The sequence below is a fragment of the Argiope bruennichi genome, chromosome X2 (genome assembly GCF_947563725.1).
Source record: "Argiope bruennichi chromosome X2, qqArgBrue1.1, whole genome shotgun sequence".
Classification (NCBI taxonomy): Eukaryota; Metazoa; Arthropoda; class Arachnida; order Araneae; family Araneidae; genus Argiope; species Argiope bruennichi.
The window spans coordinates 63020687-63040495 of NC_079163.1; the positions used below are offsets into that span (position 1 = coordinate 63020687).

Sequence of the window (19809 nt, forward strand, 5' to 3'; positions counted from 1 at the left end):
TTATATGATATTTTATTAAATTACTTATTGTGTATGTCAAATACCTGAGAATTACATATACGACACCTCAGGATATATATTTTAAGTATCTGAGAACTAAGTATTTTAAATACCTGAGTCTATTCCTTAAAAACAAATCGTACAAAATATTAATAAATAATTTAAGTATAAATTCCTTTACACTTTCAAGAAAACTCAAATCTTATTTTTTTTTATCATATCAGGTGATATTATGAAAATGATTTAATTCAATATTCAAACACAAAAATTAGTTTTCTGTGATATTAATTTCCAACGTATTCCTCCGCAAATACTTTCTTTAAAATAAAGATTATGGAGTGATCATATGTTGAAAAATAAAAACTAATTATTAATTAATATGTCGGAAGCAATGAAAAATTAATTTATATGGCATATTGCAATTTTACTAAAATTAGTTTGCCTCCAATGAGATGTTTAATTTCAAACCTCAGTCCTGAAGGAAAATTAGGAAGGCTTAACCTTTGAAGAATTTCATGAAATCATTCTCTCTACAGGTAGAGCCCACTTCATTCAACAAAAAGATTTCCTTTCGATTTGAAAATAGTTAATGTGAAAAAGAGAAATCTTTCCGGATCGAATTCATCCTTCGAAGCAGAGGAAACGAAGATCTACACGAAATAATCTTTTTTTATTTTCCTAACATCGATTTTCTAACTGTCGAATGGGCACTTTTCTTAGTGAGTATTATAAAGAGAGGCAGAGATGAGTCGTTTTCCATTCATAAATACACACAGTAAACCAGACACAATGGATTGATAATACTTTTGCAAAAGTTGTTTTTTATTTTCTGAGATATACTTTTTCAAGTGAGATCATTTATTTATATAGAAATAGTTTCTAATAAAAGAAATACTCTTATTTATTCATCACGTACGACTAATAATATTTCATCATTATTTGGATAAGAATCAAGAATTAGCTTCAATTCATTTTCAGAGAAAACAAACAGATATTTATATAAATAAATAAAAGGAGGAAATATGTTTTACGTTGAATTTTAAAATCTTTTAAGAAATAAGAGGTCTAATGAACTTTTTTTTTCTTTTCTACAAGTGAAGGTAAATAAAATTCTTGACATTAATTTTTTTCTTTATAGTTAAAAATGATGTAGTAGAGGTTTTTTTATTTGTTACATTTTGATTAGTTTCAAGTTTTACAAAGGATTGGGAAAAATGTATTAATTTAAAAACTGTGAATCAAAATGTCTACCATTATTTTATCAATAAAAGCCATCAAAGAACCAGGAATTTATGTACTTTGATAAAAATAAAAATAAACGAAGGTTTAAATATATGCGACGTAATTTCTTAAATATTTAATTATCTTTTTATTAATAATCTAATTATCTTTTTTCCCCTCTTTTCCTATCTTTAAAACTTTTTGTGTTAAAAATACCTTTTCATCTCCATCTTAAGTTTTTTTTTTTTTTTTTTTTTGTGAGAATTACGTTTTTATAAAAAAGAAAAATAGAGGCTGACTTTCCAAAACTGTTATTATACCCACATCTTTTTGAGCTGGACTACTGTTTTTCACATAATTCTCGAATGCATACAGTATAAAACCTGCGTTCAAATTTGTCTTCTTTTCACTGAATAGTATGCTGGCCAAGGGGTCAATCATATATTGGCATTTTTTATCAATAACCCTGTATAATACTTTCCTGGCATACTTTCACGTATTCTATAAGTTTCATTTCGAGTTATTTTTAAAAATCTTTCCTATATCCTTCAAAATATATGTGCTATTTTTGTGAAAAACCCATATCAGTACGTATAACAAAATTATAAATGAAAGTTGTAAATCATTATCAGCTATCTATGAGGTAGGATTAGGGCAAATCATTTCTTCTTCATGGATTTCTGTTTAGTCCTCTAATTGTCCTCGGGACCGAATCTTCACTGTTAAATGTGAGTTTAAGCATACTTTTTTGCATGCTCGAAGTTTAAGTCCAATCCAGTACAGACATCCAGTACAGCACAATCCGGGTCTTTCTGGAGCAATTCATAAAAAATGTAAATCCGAATGTGACCGGATGCTTTTAATCATATGTATATATAATTAAAATCATTACTATGATAGTAATGATAGTTACACTGATAGTAACTGAAAAGATAGTACTTTTCAGTTACCATCAGTGTTAACACTAATCCAACTGTAAGCATTAAAAATGTATTTATGTACAAACATAAGCAATTAAATATAAACTAATGTAGTAGTGAAAAAAGAAAAGAAAATACCACAAGAACAACTTTATTCTAAAATATTTAGATTTGCTAAATTAATAAATGATTACAAGAATGGAAATGAAATACAAGAATAAATAGATTTAAGAAATTATAATCCAAAAAAAAAAAACCCTCCAATAATTATACACACAGCGGTAAAATATTTTTTGTGTTTATTTTGTACAATTTTTTGCAATGGAATTCATTATTTATTTTGAAATCCTCTTAATTTTTCTATTAAAGGAAAGATGGCCTTACTACAGTATCCAATTCTATTGAGATAACAAAATCAATATGAGATTATTCCTTTTAAATTTATATTCTTCAAAAAATATTAATATCATCCAACAACAGCATTTTAAATATTCTTCTTTTTAATAAATTCATTATTTGTTTCAATTATATGTTTAGAAGTTTCCGAATAATATTAGAAAAGACTGCAGGAAAAGAATCACATTGCAGTAAAGTCTAATTTAATGCAAGACTAACTGAGAATGAATCAATCCATTTCTTATTAAAACAGCAAAACATTTTTGAACATATGGCAATCAATTGATCTCTTTCATTCAAACTGATAATGTAGCCTCACACCTATTTAATTGATGACTCTAAACGTTTAGAACTCATTGAGAAAGTAATTGACTATGACGTGAAAAATCTTGACAAGCAATTCATCAAAATAAACATGTAAATACATTATCTTTTATTTTCACTGAAGCGATGTATGAACAACTTGTTGTTTTCAGAAAAGGTATAAAAAAAATTGTAATTGTTTTTGAAAAGGAATGAAGTTTTCTCTTCAGTTTAAAATTATTTATTATGAAATGATATTTTACAGAAAGTAAAATATAATCTTTTATTGACTTATACTAATTCTTAACACTATTCATGCTTATTATTGCTAGAATTAATTTAAGATAGTCGATGAAAATAAAGTTATTCCATCTTCATGACACTTATTGTTTAGGGAACTGAATCTAAAACTTTAAGAATCACTGAACATAAGCAAAATATTAAAAGAACTCGTTGCATCGCTTTGTTGAAGACAAATTCTAAAACTATTTATACATAAGTAATTCACAATAGTTATGAGTAAATAAGATTTTATCAAGCAAGACACGAATCAACTTTTATATAAGAATACAGAAATTTAGCTATGCAAATTTATTTTGTCAGAAAATTTGTAACAATTGTTTGCTATCATAGTTAGTTTCTTCTAATGCACTGAAATTCCTATCTCTTTGGAGCATTTTGTGTTTTGAAATTTAGATTAAAATTAATTAGACTGAAATCAAACTAACCCATTGTTTCAATATCATGAGTTTTTAATGAAACAATGAGAGAAAAACACTTTTATGTTATTCCTTTACAATAATTGCTCCTTATAGAAAGTTGTTTCTACCACTGAAGAAATTAAATTATTAATTCTTTAATTAAATCAAAGTTTCAAATTTTGCTTAAAGTAGCAGAACCTACCTATGTTAATTAAATTCAGAGATTTAACTTTCTGTGTTAGTGCATAGTTATTAAAATTTTATGAATTCTTGCCTGTTTAATTCGATGTCTTTCCCTGTTTTCGTGTCTGATTTGCGAGTGAAATAATATGAATTATTTATCTCTAATAATAATTATAAACGTAATATATAAATGTAATTCATTAGAAATGCATAAAAAATATATCTAGGGGAAAATAATTTCAAATCTTCTTACTATTGCACGAAATTCGGTTTATCCTCAAATTGCTTTTGAGAATCATCTGATTGTTCTGATTACCATTGAGTCAATACATTGAGAGGATAAGAATTATTTGAAACCTTCTCTTCCTTCTTACTGCTGCATAAAATTCCGTTTATCCTGAAATTGCTTTTGAGAATCATCTGATTATTCTGATTACAATTGAGTAAATACATTGAGAGGACAAGAATTATTTTAAGCCTTCTCTCCCTTCTTACTACTGCATAAAATTCTAGTTATCCTGAAATTGCTATGGAGAATCATCTAGTTACTTTGAATTCTACAAATTATATGATAAATACAAAATCTAAGCGAATATGAGTGAAATCTAAATACAAAAAACAGCAAATACTGTATTTCATATTCTTCAGTTATATTTATTTAATGCAAAATGAATGTCTCTAGAATTAACTAAATCCCATAGTTATTTAAATAAAGCAAAAAAACATTTGCAAAAAAAAAAACATTTCTAAGATTGCTTAAACATCGTATTTCTAGTCAATAAATCAATTTTGTTTATATTTTGTAAATTACTTACTTTGAAGTTTTCGTCTTCACTGACTGATGGTTCTGCTCGGTTTTCGTTTCTTTGATAGTAAACCGCTGCGAAAATGCAGAGGTTAAGAATGAGCAAAGAACATCCCACGATAATTGTGACTCGCAAAGCTGTCAAGTAACCATCTTTCTGCACTCCGACTGAGTCTGAAGAAGCCATACTTCCGGAAACATTTGGGATGTTTGGGGTGGAGGTTACTTCGGGAGATGAGAAAGTGCTTGCTTCAGAAGGGGATGATGTCACAGCGATTTTCGCTTCGGAACTCACAGTTGGAGATGGTAGAACGGGCCGAGGCTTCGAAGTTGGAGGGCGGGGAGCCATTCCTAAAATAGATGGACTTGCAAAATTATTAAGCATCATATGAAGAAATCATACTTGTGTATCAAAAACTCCATTTTGTACAGTTTTTTTTTCCCTTAGCTTGCACCGAATAAAATATCCTCCCTCATTGCTGACAATTTAGAAACATAAATATTATACAAATAAGGCAAATGAAATACTGTTAGCTGTTATTGATTTTATAGCAAAATAATTAAGATTATCAATTTATTTAGTACAATTTGTTAAATTTCCCTCTTAATACGAGGATGGGTAGAAAAGTTTCCGGTCCAACAAAGAAATTTTAAAAAAACTTCTATTTAATGATTGCTTTATTTTCCACATAGACTTCTTACAAAGATATACACTTGCTCTAGTGGTGCGGGAATGCTTGGACCTCCTTTCTATAAGAGTTTTTTTTCAAGGCGTCAAAGTAAGCATTCGTCGCTGTGATCACTTCGGTATCAGAACAGATTTTTCTTCCAACCAGAAACTTTTTCAGGTTGGGGAAGAGGTTGTAGCCCGAGGGGACAATAGCAGGAGAATAGGATGCATGAGGAAGAATTTGAAACTTCAGTCCATGAAATTTTGCCATCACAATGACAGCCTTCTGGACTGGAGCATTGTCCTCATGAAACGGGACTTTCTTCTTGTCTAACCATGGTCTTTTTTCTTTGATTTTTGGAATGCAATTTATCCAAAAGATTAGCATAATATTCAGCATTGATGGTCCTGCCGTTTTCTAAATAATCCAATAAAAAATTCCCTTAACGTCTCAAAAAACTATTGCTATAATCTTTCCAGCAGATGGCGCAGTTTTTTGCTTTTTTTTGGTGCTGATTCGTCCACTGTTTTGATTGCTGTTTGGTCTTCGCCGAAAAAAATGAGTTGGGTTTTAATTGTACATCTCCGACATCGTCATGTGCTGAAGTTTTTGATCCAAGGTCAAGAAACGCGGCATCCATCTTTCTCACAACTTTTTCGTACCCAAAAGATCGATTAAAATATGATGTGTTCGTATTTGGATATACCAAAAGAATCAGCAACCTCTGTCAATTTCAATCGGCAATCTTTCATAATATTTCTGTGAACTTTTCTAACGATTTCATCTGCAGTGGCTGATTTTTGTCTTAGACAACGCTCCGTATCTGGAGTGCATGTACGACTACGCTTAAAGTCTGCAACCCATGTTTTAACAATTATAAATGACGGAGCAGATTCTCCCAGTATAGTATCTAGCTAAATTTTAATATCGGTTGGAGATAAGCCTTTTATAAAAAAATATATCACAGCTCACACTTTAGTTTTCTCCATACTCGGCTAAAAACAAAATAAGAAAATTTTGAAACAGCACAGTATAAAAACAACCAAACGCAAATCTTTTAAAATATTCAAGAACTATTAAACAAAGAGGGCACTTTGAAGTGCGTTAGTGAAAATAATTCCCGGAGCGCCACCTCTAGGCCAGACCAGTAACTTTTTATTCCACCCTCGTATGTCGATGAATTTTTGCATTTCCTATTTATATTATTGTTTAAGTTTACTTTGCATTTTGACATTCAAAAATGATTATTAGAGCGATGCTGTTTTTTAATTTACAACTCAACATTCACATTGAGATGAAAAAAAATAATAAATATTGATACTTCATACAAATGAAAATTGCCAAATACTAAATGTTGCTATGAAGTCTTTCAAACATTCATTTTTTTTTCATATTTAGTTGCATATAAACAATTCAAGATGAACTAATGATAAATTTTTGGTTTTCAGTCAGAAGACTATATACTCGTAGACCGATATTTCTAAAGACTCACTTGCATGCTAGTTTAGTGAATGTTAACTAAATGAGTAATTTTTTTAACAGAATTCGCTCTACAACTCATATTTGGAAGTAATTATTTTACAATGTATGCTTTTACCTCCCTCCTTATTAATATATTCATAAAAATTCCCATTTTTCTGATAAATGGCCGTGGATATGAACAGTTCTATAAGAATTTTAATTATAGAAACCATGTTAATTAGGAAATAATATTTCTTACCGGGAGGCACCAAAATACTGCTTTCTTCTGACGTGCAAGCAACGCTTCATTTCGATAGATATAAAAGTTATGCTACCATAAAAATTAATTAAGGTCGAGTGCGGTGACTGGAAGCGAATTCTACAGTTGTTGTCTTTTTTTTTTTTTCTTTTTTTTTCAAATTAAAATGAAAGTATTAGATGAAGGTTCACAGCTTTTTGAGTGGATAATCAAGTTTCCACTAAGCAATATTTTTATTTCCAAAATAATTATTAATTAACCAATCTCACTTACAGGATTGTTCCAAATACTTCGGTATGTTTCCGATTACTCCACAGTCGCTAAGATAATTGGGAACTTGGATTTTCTTCTTATTAGAATAACGAACTGATAGTTGCAAAAAATATATTTTAAATGATAAGAAACTCTTGTGCATTGCCTCAAAATGCCATTTTACTGTCTATTACCAATTTCTTCAAAGTGCTGCCTTATGGCTTTTTTTTTCAGAAAGAATATTTACTATTTCACAGAAAATATTATATAAACGATAATAAATAATTAATTTAATCTCTTTAGAGTAATTTATAATAATTTTATTTCCAATTTTATAGGAAAAAATTAGAAAATATACCTTTAGAAAAAATGACATAATATTATGACACACGAGAAGAAAATATCTAAGATTTAGAAATTAGTACAAATTAATAATTCAGTTTGTTAGTAGAAAGTAAAATTTTCATTTCAAAGAGAACTTTGAATCTACTATTCAAACTTTTGTTTTCAGGTAGGTTCTGTTTCTGTGCAGGTAGTTTAAACATTTTCCTTTGACGTTTAAACTACCTGAAAAAAAAATATAACTTCTTTTTGTCATCTATTTTGCCTATAGCAATTGTGAGTATAGCTCTTATCTGACTCTCAGAAATTTCAAATTAGTCCTTTATTACTAAAATAAGTTAGATCGGCCTTTCTCCAATTATCTTCAAGATAAATTGACGGTCGTTCAATTAATCCTAGAGAATACGGTTAACGAATCTTCATTCTGGCAGCTTCAAAATTATCTATCCAAATATACATATTTCCTGAAATATCAGATAAAGATTATTCGAAAGTAGATAGTTTCTCTATCTCCATAAATCCCATTTCTAGTTGAATAAAAGTGTTAAGTATATTTAAAAGCCATCTTTTCTCACGTGTTATAGAAACGATACTGTTGCTATAATTCAAATATTGAGAAATTAAAAGAATCGTCGGCAGCAGATACTCTGAAAATTTTTTCATAGAACAGAAACTCCAGAATATGACTAAGAGGATCAATAACATATTCTTTAAAAGACAAAATAAAAACTTCTAAGAGGTTTTACAAGACGAAACAAAGAGTGAAATTTGTAAGTCATGATAATATAATTTGATATGATACTACATGGGAGTCTCATTTTTACAGGAAAGATGATGGGCTATTTCAAAGATGTATCTCAGAGTTTAAAGATAAAAGAATAGTACTTTTAAATTCCAAATCATTGTCCACGAAAAAAAAACATGAAAGTACCTTGACATAATCTATTTATAAATAGTTGATTACTGTAGAAATAGAAAATTCGCATAAATATATAATGTAATACAATATTTTAATATGTATGATTTTCCGAAGCGGTGATTAAAAGAAATTTCGGAGATATTATTAAGATAGAAGAGGAGCCTTATTATGAATATTTAATAAAATTTGAAAAACAAACTAGTAAATATGTTGTTTGACGGTTTATTATTGTTAACAGAGAGACAAATTTCGTCATAATGGAAAATATCTTTAACAGATATAATTATATAATTCCAAAAACGGATACTCAAATTTATATAAAATTAATGCAATTTTCAGAAATTTCTGAAAAACTAGAATAATATTTAAAATTAATATATGATTTGGACTTTTCATTTTTATTTCAAAGATCATCGAATGAAATCCAATACTGCCTTAGTAAAAAGTTAAAAAGAGATATAATTCCAAAAATTTATGTAATGTCGATGCAATTTTCAGAAATTTCTGAAGAACTAGAATAATATTTAAAATTGATGTATGTTTTTAGACTCACCACGCTTCTCTGTCGAACATTGATGTATTTTGATTGTTATTAAATTTAAACTCGCTTAAATCAATTAAATGAACTGTAGAGTATAAAAAGAAACAAAAAGACTGATATTCAAAAGTCAAATATTAAATGACAAGATGTAAAGTAATTGAGTTGATTGAATTTTACTATTTTACCTCTGGATTCTGTACAGAATTTCAAAAATTTTACCATTTGAAAAATAAAATATCCTTTATTTATTAAATCTCAACACGCTTAAATCAATAGACTGAATTGTAGAATATAAAAGGAAACATTAAGGCTGAAATTCAGAAGTCAAATATTGAATAACAAGATGTAAATTAAATGAGTTGATTGAATTTTAGTATTTTTCCTCTGGATTCTGCACACAACTTAAAACAATTTACTCCTTGAAAAAGAAAATATCCCTGATTTATAAGTACAGATAATTCTGCAAAATTATTTATATTGCATAAAATATTTTCATACCTATAGGAGTCAGAACTGGTCCTTGACGCACAATCCCATCATAAGTGAGTGGATTATCATGATCATCTAGTAGATGATGTTGAGAAGCAACATCAGGAGTCGTTCCTTGACGATGGAGCTTTGGTATGAGACTTAACCAAAATGACAATCTATGGGCATGATAGTGATCCCTGATTTTTGGTTTCATGGCTGCAGGAATAGAAAGTACATTAAATCAAATAATATTCCAAATTGAATATAAACTTTTTTATAAGAGTACAGTTTGTTTACAGAAGGAAAATTAATATTTGTTAATACTAAAACAGTGATTAAAATGAAATTTATGAGAAATTAATTCGTAATATTTTAATGAAAAAAAAATATATTATCAAATTTAAATATTAGAAGTAACCTAAAATACCTCACTGATTTATTATTTAAAATCACCTATAATTTAAAAACATTTAGTGCCTACAAACCTGATAGAATTTAAATTGTAAACACAAGGGATAATTTAGTTTTTTACGATTAAAACAATAACTCATCGTTTTGTTGATATCATAGTACTTATTTAAATGCCGAGTTTTTAGATGCAATTTAGACGCAAGGATGAAATCAATAATTGGAAAATAAGGCGAATAGATGAATATGGATGTTTAAAATAAAAAAACTGATAGCGTTTAAACGTTATCTCATACTTGTCATAATGAATTTAAATTCTGCTAAAGTATTTAAGTAAGATAATAAGGGAAGAATTTTGGAGTTTCCTCTTTCTTCAAATGGGACATAAAAAAAGAAAGAAAGAGAAGAATTGAAAGTTCTGTTCTGTTTCGCAAAGAGAAAAGGGCTGAATTTTCTTTATGAATGAAAAATTATCAATTATTTCATTTTTTGATTTTCATCAGCAGCGGAACTCAAAAGTTACTCCATTTTCATGCAAACGGCAGCAAGATACAAAATTGGAGTTATTCAATATCTTTTAACAATCTAATTATAAAGATCAAATGTGATATCTTTAAATGTTTTATTATATAAGTCAAATCATCCGGTATGGGAACTTTCAAGAATTTTAATAAAATGTTATGGTTAAAATAACTAATTGTTCTAATAACTAATTGTACTTGGAATTAAAAACTAAACTATTTACTAAACTATTTGATTTTCCGAGTTAATAGATTTTTGGAAAAAAATCGTAAAAGAATTTTTTAAATATCCTCTCCTTTTCCTTTCTTTAATGTATTTCAATGAAATCATTGTATCTCTATAGCATATGGATGCTTTCTATAAAGTGAATATTTCAACTAGAAAGCAATCACATTCGTTAAATGTTTGTCTCTCTAAAATCTCCAACATCTAAATTGTATAAAATTATCACAATATTTATTTTTTTAGAAATCTATGGAAATATCATTCGTGGGTTTTAATAATTTCTTTGTTCCTTTTTAAGTTTCAAAAGAATTAGCAATAATCTAGCAACATATAAGCCAATTAAGCTCTAAAGTTCACTAACCGGATGTAAGTAAACAGTAAATTCACCAAAGGCAAATGAATTCTCTTTGCAACAATGTTGCAAAGAGATTCTCTTTGCAACAATGAGCTATTTTTATCCATTATACTTACCAAGTGAAAGATATTTCTGATTAACGCTATCGTATAATGGCCAAATGAATCTCTCAAATCTGCCCCTTGTTCTTTCTGGAGCTTCAAGGTCGTGAACAACATTCGGATCTCTGAAAAAAAATATCAAATTATTATTTACATTTAACAAAAGCTCTGTAATATATGAATGAAATTAAAAGATAAAGCAGAATAAAGATTTATTTCTGAAAATGTTATTAGCTAAATATTCATTCGAGCTCCAGGATATGATTTCAACAAGGGTTAATTCCCGGGAAACCAATATATAAATCCAAAAGCTCAATTTGACTTGACTAAATGTAGTTTTAATCCAAATACTAACTATCAATTTTTATAGCTGAATCACATAAAGTAAGTAAATAATACACTTGCAATGAATTAACTTCGTAGAATCGCTCCCAATATCGATACCCAATTCATTCGAATATATAAGAGATTTCTTTTTTTCCATTTACTAAATCTTCATTTGAATTTTTCACTTTCCTTACATGTCTAAATAATGATTTAATTTTTTAATTGTTCAGAAGTTAAAACTTCTAATTAGTAATATGTAATTAAAATGGAATGTAATTAGGCCAAATCGGACCTAATTAAACTCGATTCCCATACATTAATTAATACCATGGATTTAAATGGGGAGTTGTTGAAATTCTCTCTGCTGGGATTACCTCTTCATGGAGTTTGAAATATACTTAGCCAACTACTAATTGTACTAATTGTCATTTCAATTTTAAACCATTTGTACATAAGAATATTTTGTTCAATTAAGAGCCTTCGATAAGCTTTACATATTGAAAGGAAATAATGGACAATAACAAACTTTCTAATTGGAATGTTGCCACTAACCCTCACTAAAATTAGATCGAACATTTCGTTCTCTCCTCGGGTATGGAATCTGGAAATAATGGACAATAACAAACTTTCTAAATGGATTGTTGCCACTAACCGTCACTAAAATTAGATCGAACATTTCGTTCTCTCCTCGGGTATGGAATCTTTGTAACAATTTTTAGATGCATTAGAAGATGGATATTCGGTTGAAATTAGAATTAATGTACATTCACATTAAAATACAGTAATTCTATTCAGAAAGGCATTGCTATTACATATATTCAATTTTTAACTGAAGCTAACCTTCGGATTTTCGTCACCTTGTCAAACCTAGGTTAGAGAATCGTTGAAATATTTTCAAAATGAAGCTTAAAAATGCCTGAAATAGGCAAATATCGATGTATTAACGAATCACCAAAACGTTATAATCGATTTATTATATTGCTATCATCAATGGATCGCTCATCTTTCAAACTCTTTTGAAAAGTTTAGATAAAAATTTAATCTCTTTGGATGATTATCCCACTAAAATCCTCCTTCAAAGAAATTTACTTTTATTCAAATTGAAAACAATTATTTCCAAATATTTTGTCTACATATATTATATGCACAAAAACAAGATTCTCTTAATTTACTCTCAAAAAATTAAATGATTTATTAGAGATATGATAGAAAATATAATTTCTCATACTTGTCACCAAGCTCTTTTTGTTGCAAATGTGTATTTCATAAAATTTCTAACTGTCATGAAAAAGACATTTAGTTTTACATTCCCTTACGCCATTTTCCAATTTCTGTTTCTGACATCCACATTTCTGCTCCGGGTGATAAAACATCACCAAATATATTTTTTTGTAAATCCACGCCCAAGAAATATATTCTTTCTTCTCATCCTATTCCATTTCTGGAAACATCAAAAATAATACTTAATGGACTTGGATTATATATCTTTTCGTGGATGCTTCAGAAATGATTTGATTTCAGCGGGGTGGTATAAAAAAAATGATTTCAGTTCTCTGCTGTGAGGACATATTTTTCAACAGTGCTTTAAAAAAAAACTGCATAAAAATATATGTTCTCATGGATTTTCTGTATATTCTTTTCGGTACCTTCAAACAGGAGGTTCTATTTCATCTATTACAGGTTGAAAAACAATCCATCAATAATAAAAAGAATTTAATTACGAATTAGATATGTTATTTACATTCTAATCTCCTATGATTATGATCTAACAGCTTAAAAATAGACATTTAAAGTAGATTGATTTTTTTCGACATCACCAGAATAACGTGCCCATAACCAGAATCTATGCATTTCCAATCTTAATTTATAGCCTAGATGATGATAAATCCGGCAACAAAAAATTTAAAAAAATTCATATTTAATAAATAAAAGTTTTTAATAAGAAATAATTTTCAGTTTTTTTAAATCTAAATTTAATTTTTTTTCCTAACAAGTAATAATTCGAAAAGGACACGTTTAGTAAAAACCACAGTTTTATCTCTGGAATTTTAAGAAAATATGAGCACGAAATTTAATTATCTACTTTTGAACTGAATACTATCATTACTGAATGCAAATATAAAATAAGAGATTTAGTTGTGATTTGGAAAAAAAAAAATCTCTTTCATGCACGGCTGATCAATGTGAAATCGTGACTTTCATCTGCCACATGATGGTTTGTCCCTTTTTTTCTCGATTCCTTGAATGCGTATACGTCCTTTTTACTTTCATTGTAATCGTAAAAATTCGAACTCGAAAAAGTATTTATTAGAATTATATCTGCATATCTGTGATCTCTACAGCCCAAAAATACAACAAGCCATATCATTAAAATTTAGTATACAATCTTTCCCCTAAAATTTCGATAAAGTTTTGAACCGAATACCTGTTAATTCCATCCGCGTGTATGTGAACACGACAACTCAAAAACAGAGTAAATTGATTAGGTTCTATGCAGTATACAAAATATTCGATATTTATCAAATATTTTATTGTATCTGTCAAGCCGGAAAATGTTTGTCGGTCTCTCTGTACTTATGTATATAACCTTTGTATTTATGTATATAACCTCTATATTTATGTATATAAGACATTTAATACTTTCCATTCCATGATTTACTCTTATGATTCAGATAATCTGTCTAATTAAATACCCTTTTCTTTGCTGTCTATTAATTGTGGTAGCGAAGGAGTTATTTAAATACATAGCAGATGCAAATCACAGGCGAGTCGCATGGCTGCCAACATGCTACCAGCCACGCAATGAGGTACCAAAATAAAATTTCACGCGTAGTATTACAACAAAACTGTCGATCTATTACAATTCATTATTTTATAATATTATACGAAGAATTTGTAATTCATAAAAAAATCAGTTGTGAATTTCCCCATTTGTTATTGAAAATAGAGTAAATCAATGGGCAAAAGGATTTACGTAAACATTTTCTTTAAAAGTAATCATTATTTATCCGAGAGAATGAAATGTCGATTTTACGACAGGGAAATGTTCCAACTGAGATAAATAACGCGCATAGTGGAGGAAAAAACCTTAATTAACTTCATTAAGCAATTAGCTAATCAATTCGTCCACCACTTCTAAGGTTCTCTTATGAAAGGTGGACGAATTTCTTAGACAATGACTTCGAGCCTTTGAAAGGTAGCTTTTCGTTTAGTGGAAAAAAAATAAACGCTTTATCGTTAAGAGTTGAACTATACAGATTCTGAATACATATTTGATAAGATAGTTTATGAAAAAAACTATCTTATCAAATATGAAGTTAATTGCATTTTGATTTTTTTATGCTTTAATGATTTAAAGATAAAAACAATTCTTCTATTGGATATTTTCAATTTCAAATATTTTTGTGCATAGTTATATTCATTTTCTACTATTATGTGTTCTTTAATAGATGCTTTTTATGCAAAATTGCAAATAACTTTCAACTTTTCAATAGTTATGTTTATTTTTAAGGAAATTGTAAGGAGAAACCGCGTGGCATGTAAAACAATTCAATAGTTTTATGCATAAATGTATGAAAGCTGCTTTAACAATACACTTTTATTCTTGTTATATAACCGAGTTATCACTATTTAATACTCGAAACGAACCATTTTGTTAATTTCTTCAGAAATATTTAAAAAAAATTACATTTGAACTCTATATTAATTGGCATCACTGAATTAGAAAGATCGCTTTTCCGAATTGCAACATTTTTGCAAAATAAAAGCGGTTGTCAGATAGGGGTTTGGGCTTAGAAACTGAGGAAAGAAACTGTGGTGTTTCTTTACTCGAGACACAGATTAGGATATATCGCCTTGCATTTTTTTTTCTTTTTTGCTCAACATAGAAAATTGGAGAAAGACTTCAGATGATTAAAATTTTTATTAATTCTATATTCTTTAAAACTTTTTCGTAAAACGAGGTTTTCAATTCCTCATGCTGATACATAGTATTGAAGAGGAAAAACAAAATACTAGATATCAGTAATGGTAAGCTTATATAACCTCCTTGGAAATAGATTTGCTATCCTTTCATTTGCGAATCCTTAAAAACAGTATATGTAAGAATACAGTAACACTACAGATATTTACAAAATATGGATTGAAGTTTTTCATTAAAACTTTTCTAACTCGTATCTTCAAAATAATTATATCTTTGCAATATATTTCATTAACATTTTAGAAATTGTTCAGATTTACAAACTAGACTCTATCTAGCTATGAAATAAAATAATTCCTACGATTTCTACGTAAAAGTGCTTACAAAGTTGTATCTAATCTTTATTCCTTTAGGTTACAACTAATGATTAATCAAAAGCTAAATAAAGAACAAACATCTTAAAAGAATGGAGTCACTTACCCATATTTGGCGAAATTTGTCCAATATAGCATGATTGCTTCCGATAAAGCAATTTCTGGTTTGCTGTAATTACTTGGAAAATGAGCAAAATTATTAACCAAAGGAGCTCCAAACAAGTACGGAATATCTTCTCCATGGACACATACCAATCTTTGAGGGTAGTCACTTGCTTCTGTAGGATAGTTGAATACATACAGAAATGTCCTGTGCCTCATTTTCGATAACAAATTTGCGCTACTCACTGCAGGAGCTACGACCAAAGCATCTGTTAAAGCATCAACAGTTCCGTCCAGAATATTGACAGGATGTTGAACTGGTCTAGACCAATCGGTATACTCATTTACAATCGTTAAAAATATTTCCTGCAAATGGAACGTAAATAAATTCCGCACTAAGGTTCTCAGGATTCTGTCTCTGCGTGATGCTTCAATGCCATATCTTTCTTCGCCAGCTCCAAAGTAGAAAAATGATTCGATTCTGGTAACACCAATCAGAACATCCACTTTGTGTCCAGACAAGAGTTCAGGTGGTGGATTCAAAAGCATCTTTTCGGGATCTGCTGGTATAATTATTCCGTCGACCATGGGTCCAAATGCAGTAAGATATTCAGGAACAAGTAACTGAACTCTCATGATATCCGAAAGTGGGCGTTGTCGCATACAGCGTACGAGAGCAGGATGGTCGAGCACCGGACAACCGAGTTTGCGAGCTACATGGCGAGTGAATGTCATTGCTTCATGTGCCAAGGCCCACGGACTAAAGGCGGACCCACTTTGAAGAACTACTCGCTGGAACAGGCCTAGAGCAAAGAAAAAAAATTGTTACGAATTATTTTGTCTGTCTTCAATTATCTTTATATGAATCGACGTCTTATTAGTCTTAAAAGTCTTGTTACATTGCTCGCCAGAATTAAAACGTAATTTGAAAAAAAAAATGCTAATTGATTTGAATTTTCTATAATTTTCTGCATTGCCCAAAGTTGTAATTTCTTATGTTTATTACCAATACATGTATTCAACATAAGCGTATGCTAAAATTCGGGTGGGTAATGTTGTTTAAAGGTAATGCGATTTCTTGAAGTTATCAATATTCGTGAGGAGATTTAAATAAATTCTATAAATGAAGTGCAAATTAAATGTTAGTTGGTGGACTTGAAAGGGACAAATACGAAGTCTTCGAAGATCTAAATATCAATCAAAATGAGATGTAAAGAACTTGGAATTACTTTTCAGTAAATCGCCTAGTAACTTTCTGACCAAGATGGGACAAGAAAAAAAAATACAACTGCATTTCAAGACAGTTCTTTGTTGGATCAATGAAATTATGGAGGGACAACAAGAAAAATTATTTTAGATCTTAAAATCAACGCAGAAATTCATTTCAAACATCTTACTACACAAAGAAAATTTCGCGAACCTGGGTATTATACATGAGAACGAATGACTTGTGTCCCATTCATTTCAAAGGTGCCAGTTTAACGTGATATCATTGACTTGCTCGGTGGCATCATGATTCACTGTCCTTTATTGATTTCACTGTTACTTGTTTATTTTACTTGCTGGTGGCGGCTTAATTAATGAGTATAGATACAATTGAACTAAGATTCCGGGCGTTTTTTTTTATTTGGGGATTATTAGAAACATACTGTTTGTCTTCTCTTATTCATGAAAGATCCTATTTCCATAGGAACTGATTTATGGTGGAGGAATCAAATGTTACTTTTTCATGTACATTCGAAACGGGACAAAAATCGAATAAAACTAAATGTGGTACATTAGGCAGTATTTACCACCTAAATGATTTACATATGAAAATAGTGCAATTATATTTAAGTATTTATAATAATTTAAAGAACATTAATTCCTAAAATATTATTCAAAATATTAAACCAAATAAAACCATCTAATAAAACTGTTTTCACAATTTTGAAATAAACATTGAAAAACAAATAAATATTCTGAAAAATATTAGAATTCCATTTTAATAATTATTGAATTTGAGTTATGAGAAATAAATAATAACATTATATTCCTTCGAATACTAAGTCATTTTTTTTGTCAACACAGTTTACCATAAACTATTAATTGTAGAATAAATATTTACACTCAAGTTATATCGTTCGTTTTCATCAACAATTCAATACACAAGGCATCTTTTATTTGACGCTATTTTGAAGTCATTATCTGTTAGATCTGAGCAGTTATTTTAGGATAATTATCTCTTTCAGTTCAAAAACAGTACGGCAAACTGTTGCCAAAATTAAATATTTGTAATATAGCAAAGATCAATATTTCCCTTATTGATTAATTTTACTTTAAAATTAGATTTCAATACAAATTAAATTAGCTAAATCAATTTCATTTTGAATTTCTCAGAAGAAAACAACAGTAATCTTTTCTGTTTTTATGAAGATAAACATATAATTCAACTATGTTTACAAGAAGATTCAAGAGAAAATTGCTGCCATACATTCTAGATGTCTGTTGGATAAGCGTTTTTCTAAATTTTCCACATTCAGTAACTTTAATACAATCTAGTCACATTGGAAACAACTAAAAAATATCTCAACATTTTGAAACTATCTTCATGTCGATGAATATCACATTATTCCGAAAATATTGCTTAAAATCTCTTTGATCTTGACAATTTCTGAGTTTAAATATCTATTTACAGAACACAGAGTAGGATTCATAAATTCATTACAAATTAGTTTGAAAGTCACATTTTTTGCACAATGACAACAAATTTCTTTCTTTGACGATAGTTTAAACAAATACCCTGAAATAAATCTTGGAAAGCATGAAAATACTGATAACAAAAATTCAGTAATTATTGTTAGACTATATGTTCCTATATAACAATCGTTGCGTTGTTAACAGGTTTACAGATAGGTTATTTGTTGTTTTTTGGACTCGTGCAATAGCAAGAAATGTAAAAATTAATACATCTAGAAAAAATGGTTAAAATGGGCATCATTTATATTTCGAGAGAAAAATCTAACATTCATTAGTCAACTATGAAAAGATAAATCTACTTTAATATGATCTAAGACTTTTCAAAACATCATTAAAGTAATAAATAAAAGTAGTGCCAAATTTCATAATTTGGAATTGGAAAAAATTCCTCTGTGCAAGCAAACCTAAACTCAAGGAATAAATTTTTGTAATTTAAAGATCTATGAAATAAATAAAAAATTCATTGTGGAAAGAATTGAGAACTCTTATTAAATAGCTATAATATTCATAGAAAGATGTAGATAGTGATATATTACTGAAGCCAAGTTTCTTGGATTTTTTTCTTTAAATGCTTGATTTGTTCCACGGGGGGGGGGGACCTCGTAATTGAGGATGAGAAGCTTCCGGCATGGTGGTTGGTTCTTGCCACCCTTTTAGGCACACGAAAAGGTGGGGGTCTTGCTCCTCCCATCTATGACAGGATGTACTTCCTTAGAGAAGGGTTGTACTGTGGCCGCTGAAGGCCCTTAGGACTTTATCGCAATTCCCGCCAGTGTTGCTGTTGCAGCGATCCGGTTGTGTAAATAAGTAAATCCCCTTCATTCAAGGTGGTGTAAAAAAACCCATAGTTTATGAAGACAATACACTTTTATACTTGAATTCAGTATTAAAAAAAAAATTACGTTAGAATCAAGTATTTTTCTTTGTGACGTAGAAAAAAAATGTTACATTTTTTTTTTTGTTTCAATGTTCTTAATTTAACTAAAAATAAAAGCAAACGTACAGTGATAATAATACCATTATTATTCAAGAAAATATAATTAATATGAATAAAAGTATTTGAGAATATATTTTAAAACCTAATAACTGATAAGTCGAAATGCACATATGTGATACATTCAGAATGTCTCCAACCACTTCAGAACCAGGAGCTTCCCACATATACGATCCAAGGTTTATCCTTTATATGAAACACGTCGGTGCCAAAAAGGAAAAAAAGAGGCTTGCTTAAATCCTTTAATACCCAGAAAAGCTAGCAGGATTCCTTTTATTCGTATATCTTTCGAAAGACC

General features: G+C 29.1%; 1 protein-coding gene across 2 annotated transcripts in view; it reads right to left on the bottom strand.

Moving 5' to 3' along the window:
• The window catches only part of LOC129960584 (neuroligin-4, X-linked-like), a 264029-nt gene that overhangs the window by 26156 nt on the left and 218064 nt on the right, over positions 1–19809 (bottom strand). For both annotated transcript variants that reach the window (XM_056074076.1, XM_056074078.1), the window contains exons 4-7: positions 15783–16581; positions 11072–11181; positions 9473–9661; positions 4540–4880 (exon numbers count right to left, since the gene is read on the bottom strand). In XM_056074076.1, coding sequence (XP_055930051.1) covers positions 4540–4880; positions 9473–9661; positions 11072–11181; positions 15783–16581 — 1439 coding nt within the window. The remainder of the gene's footprint in view (positions 1–4539; positions 4881–9472; positions 9662–11071; positions 11182–15782; positions 16582–19809) is intronic.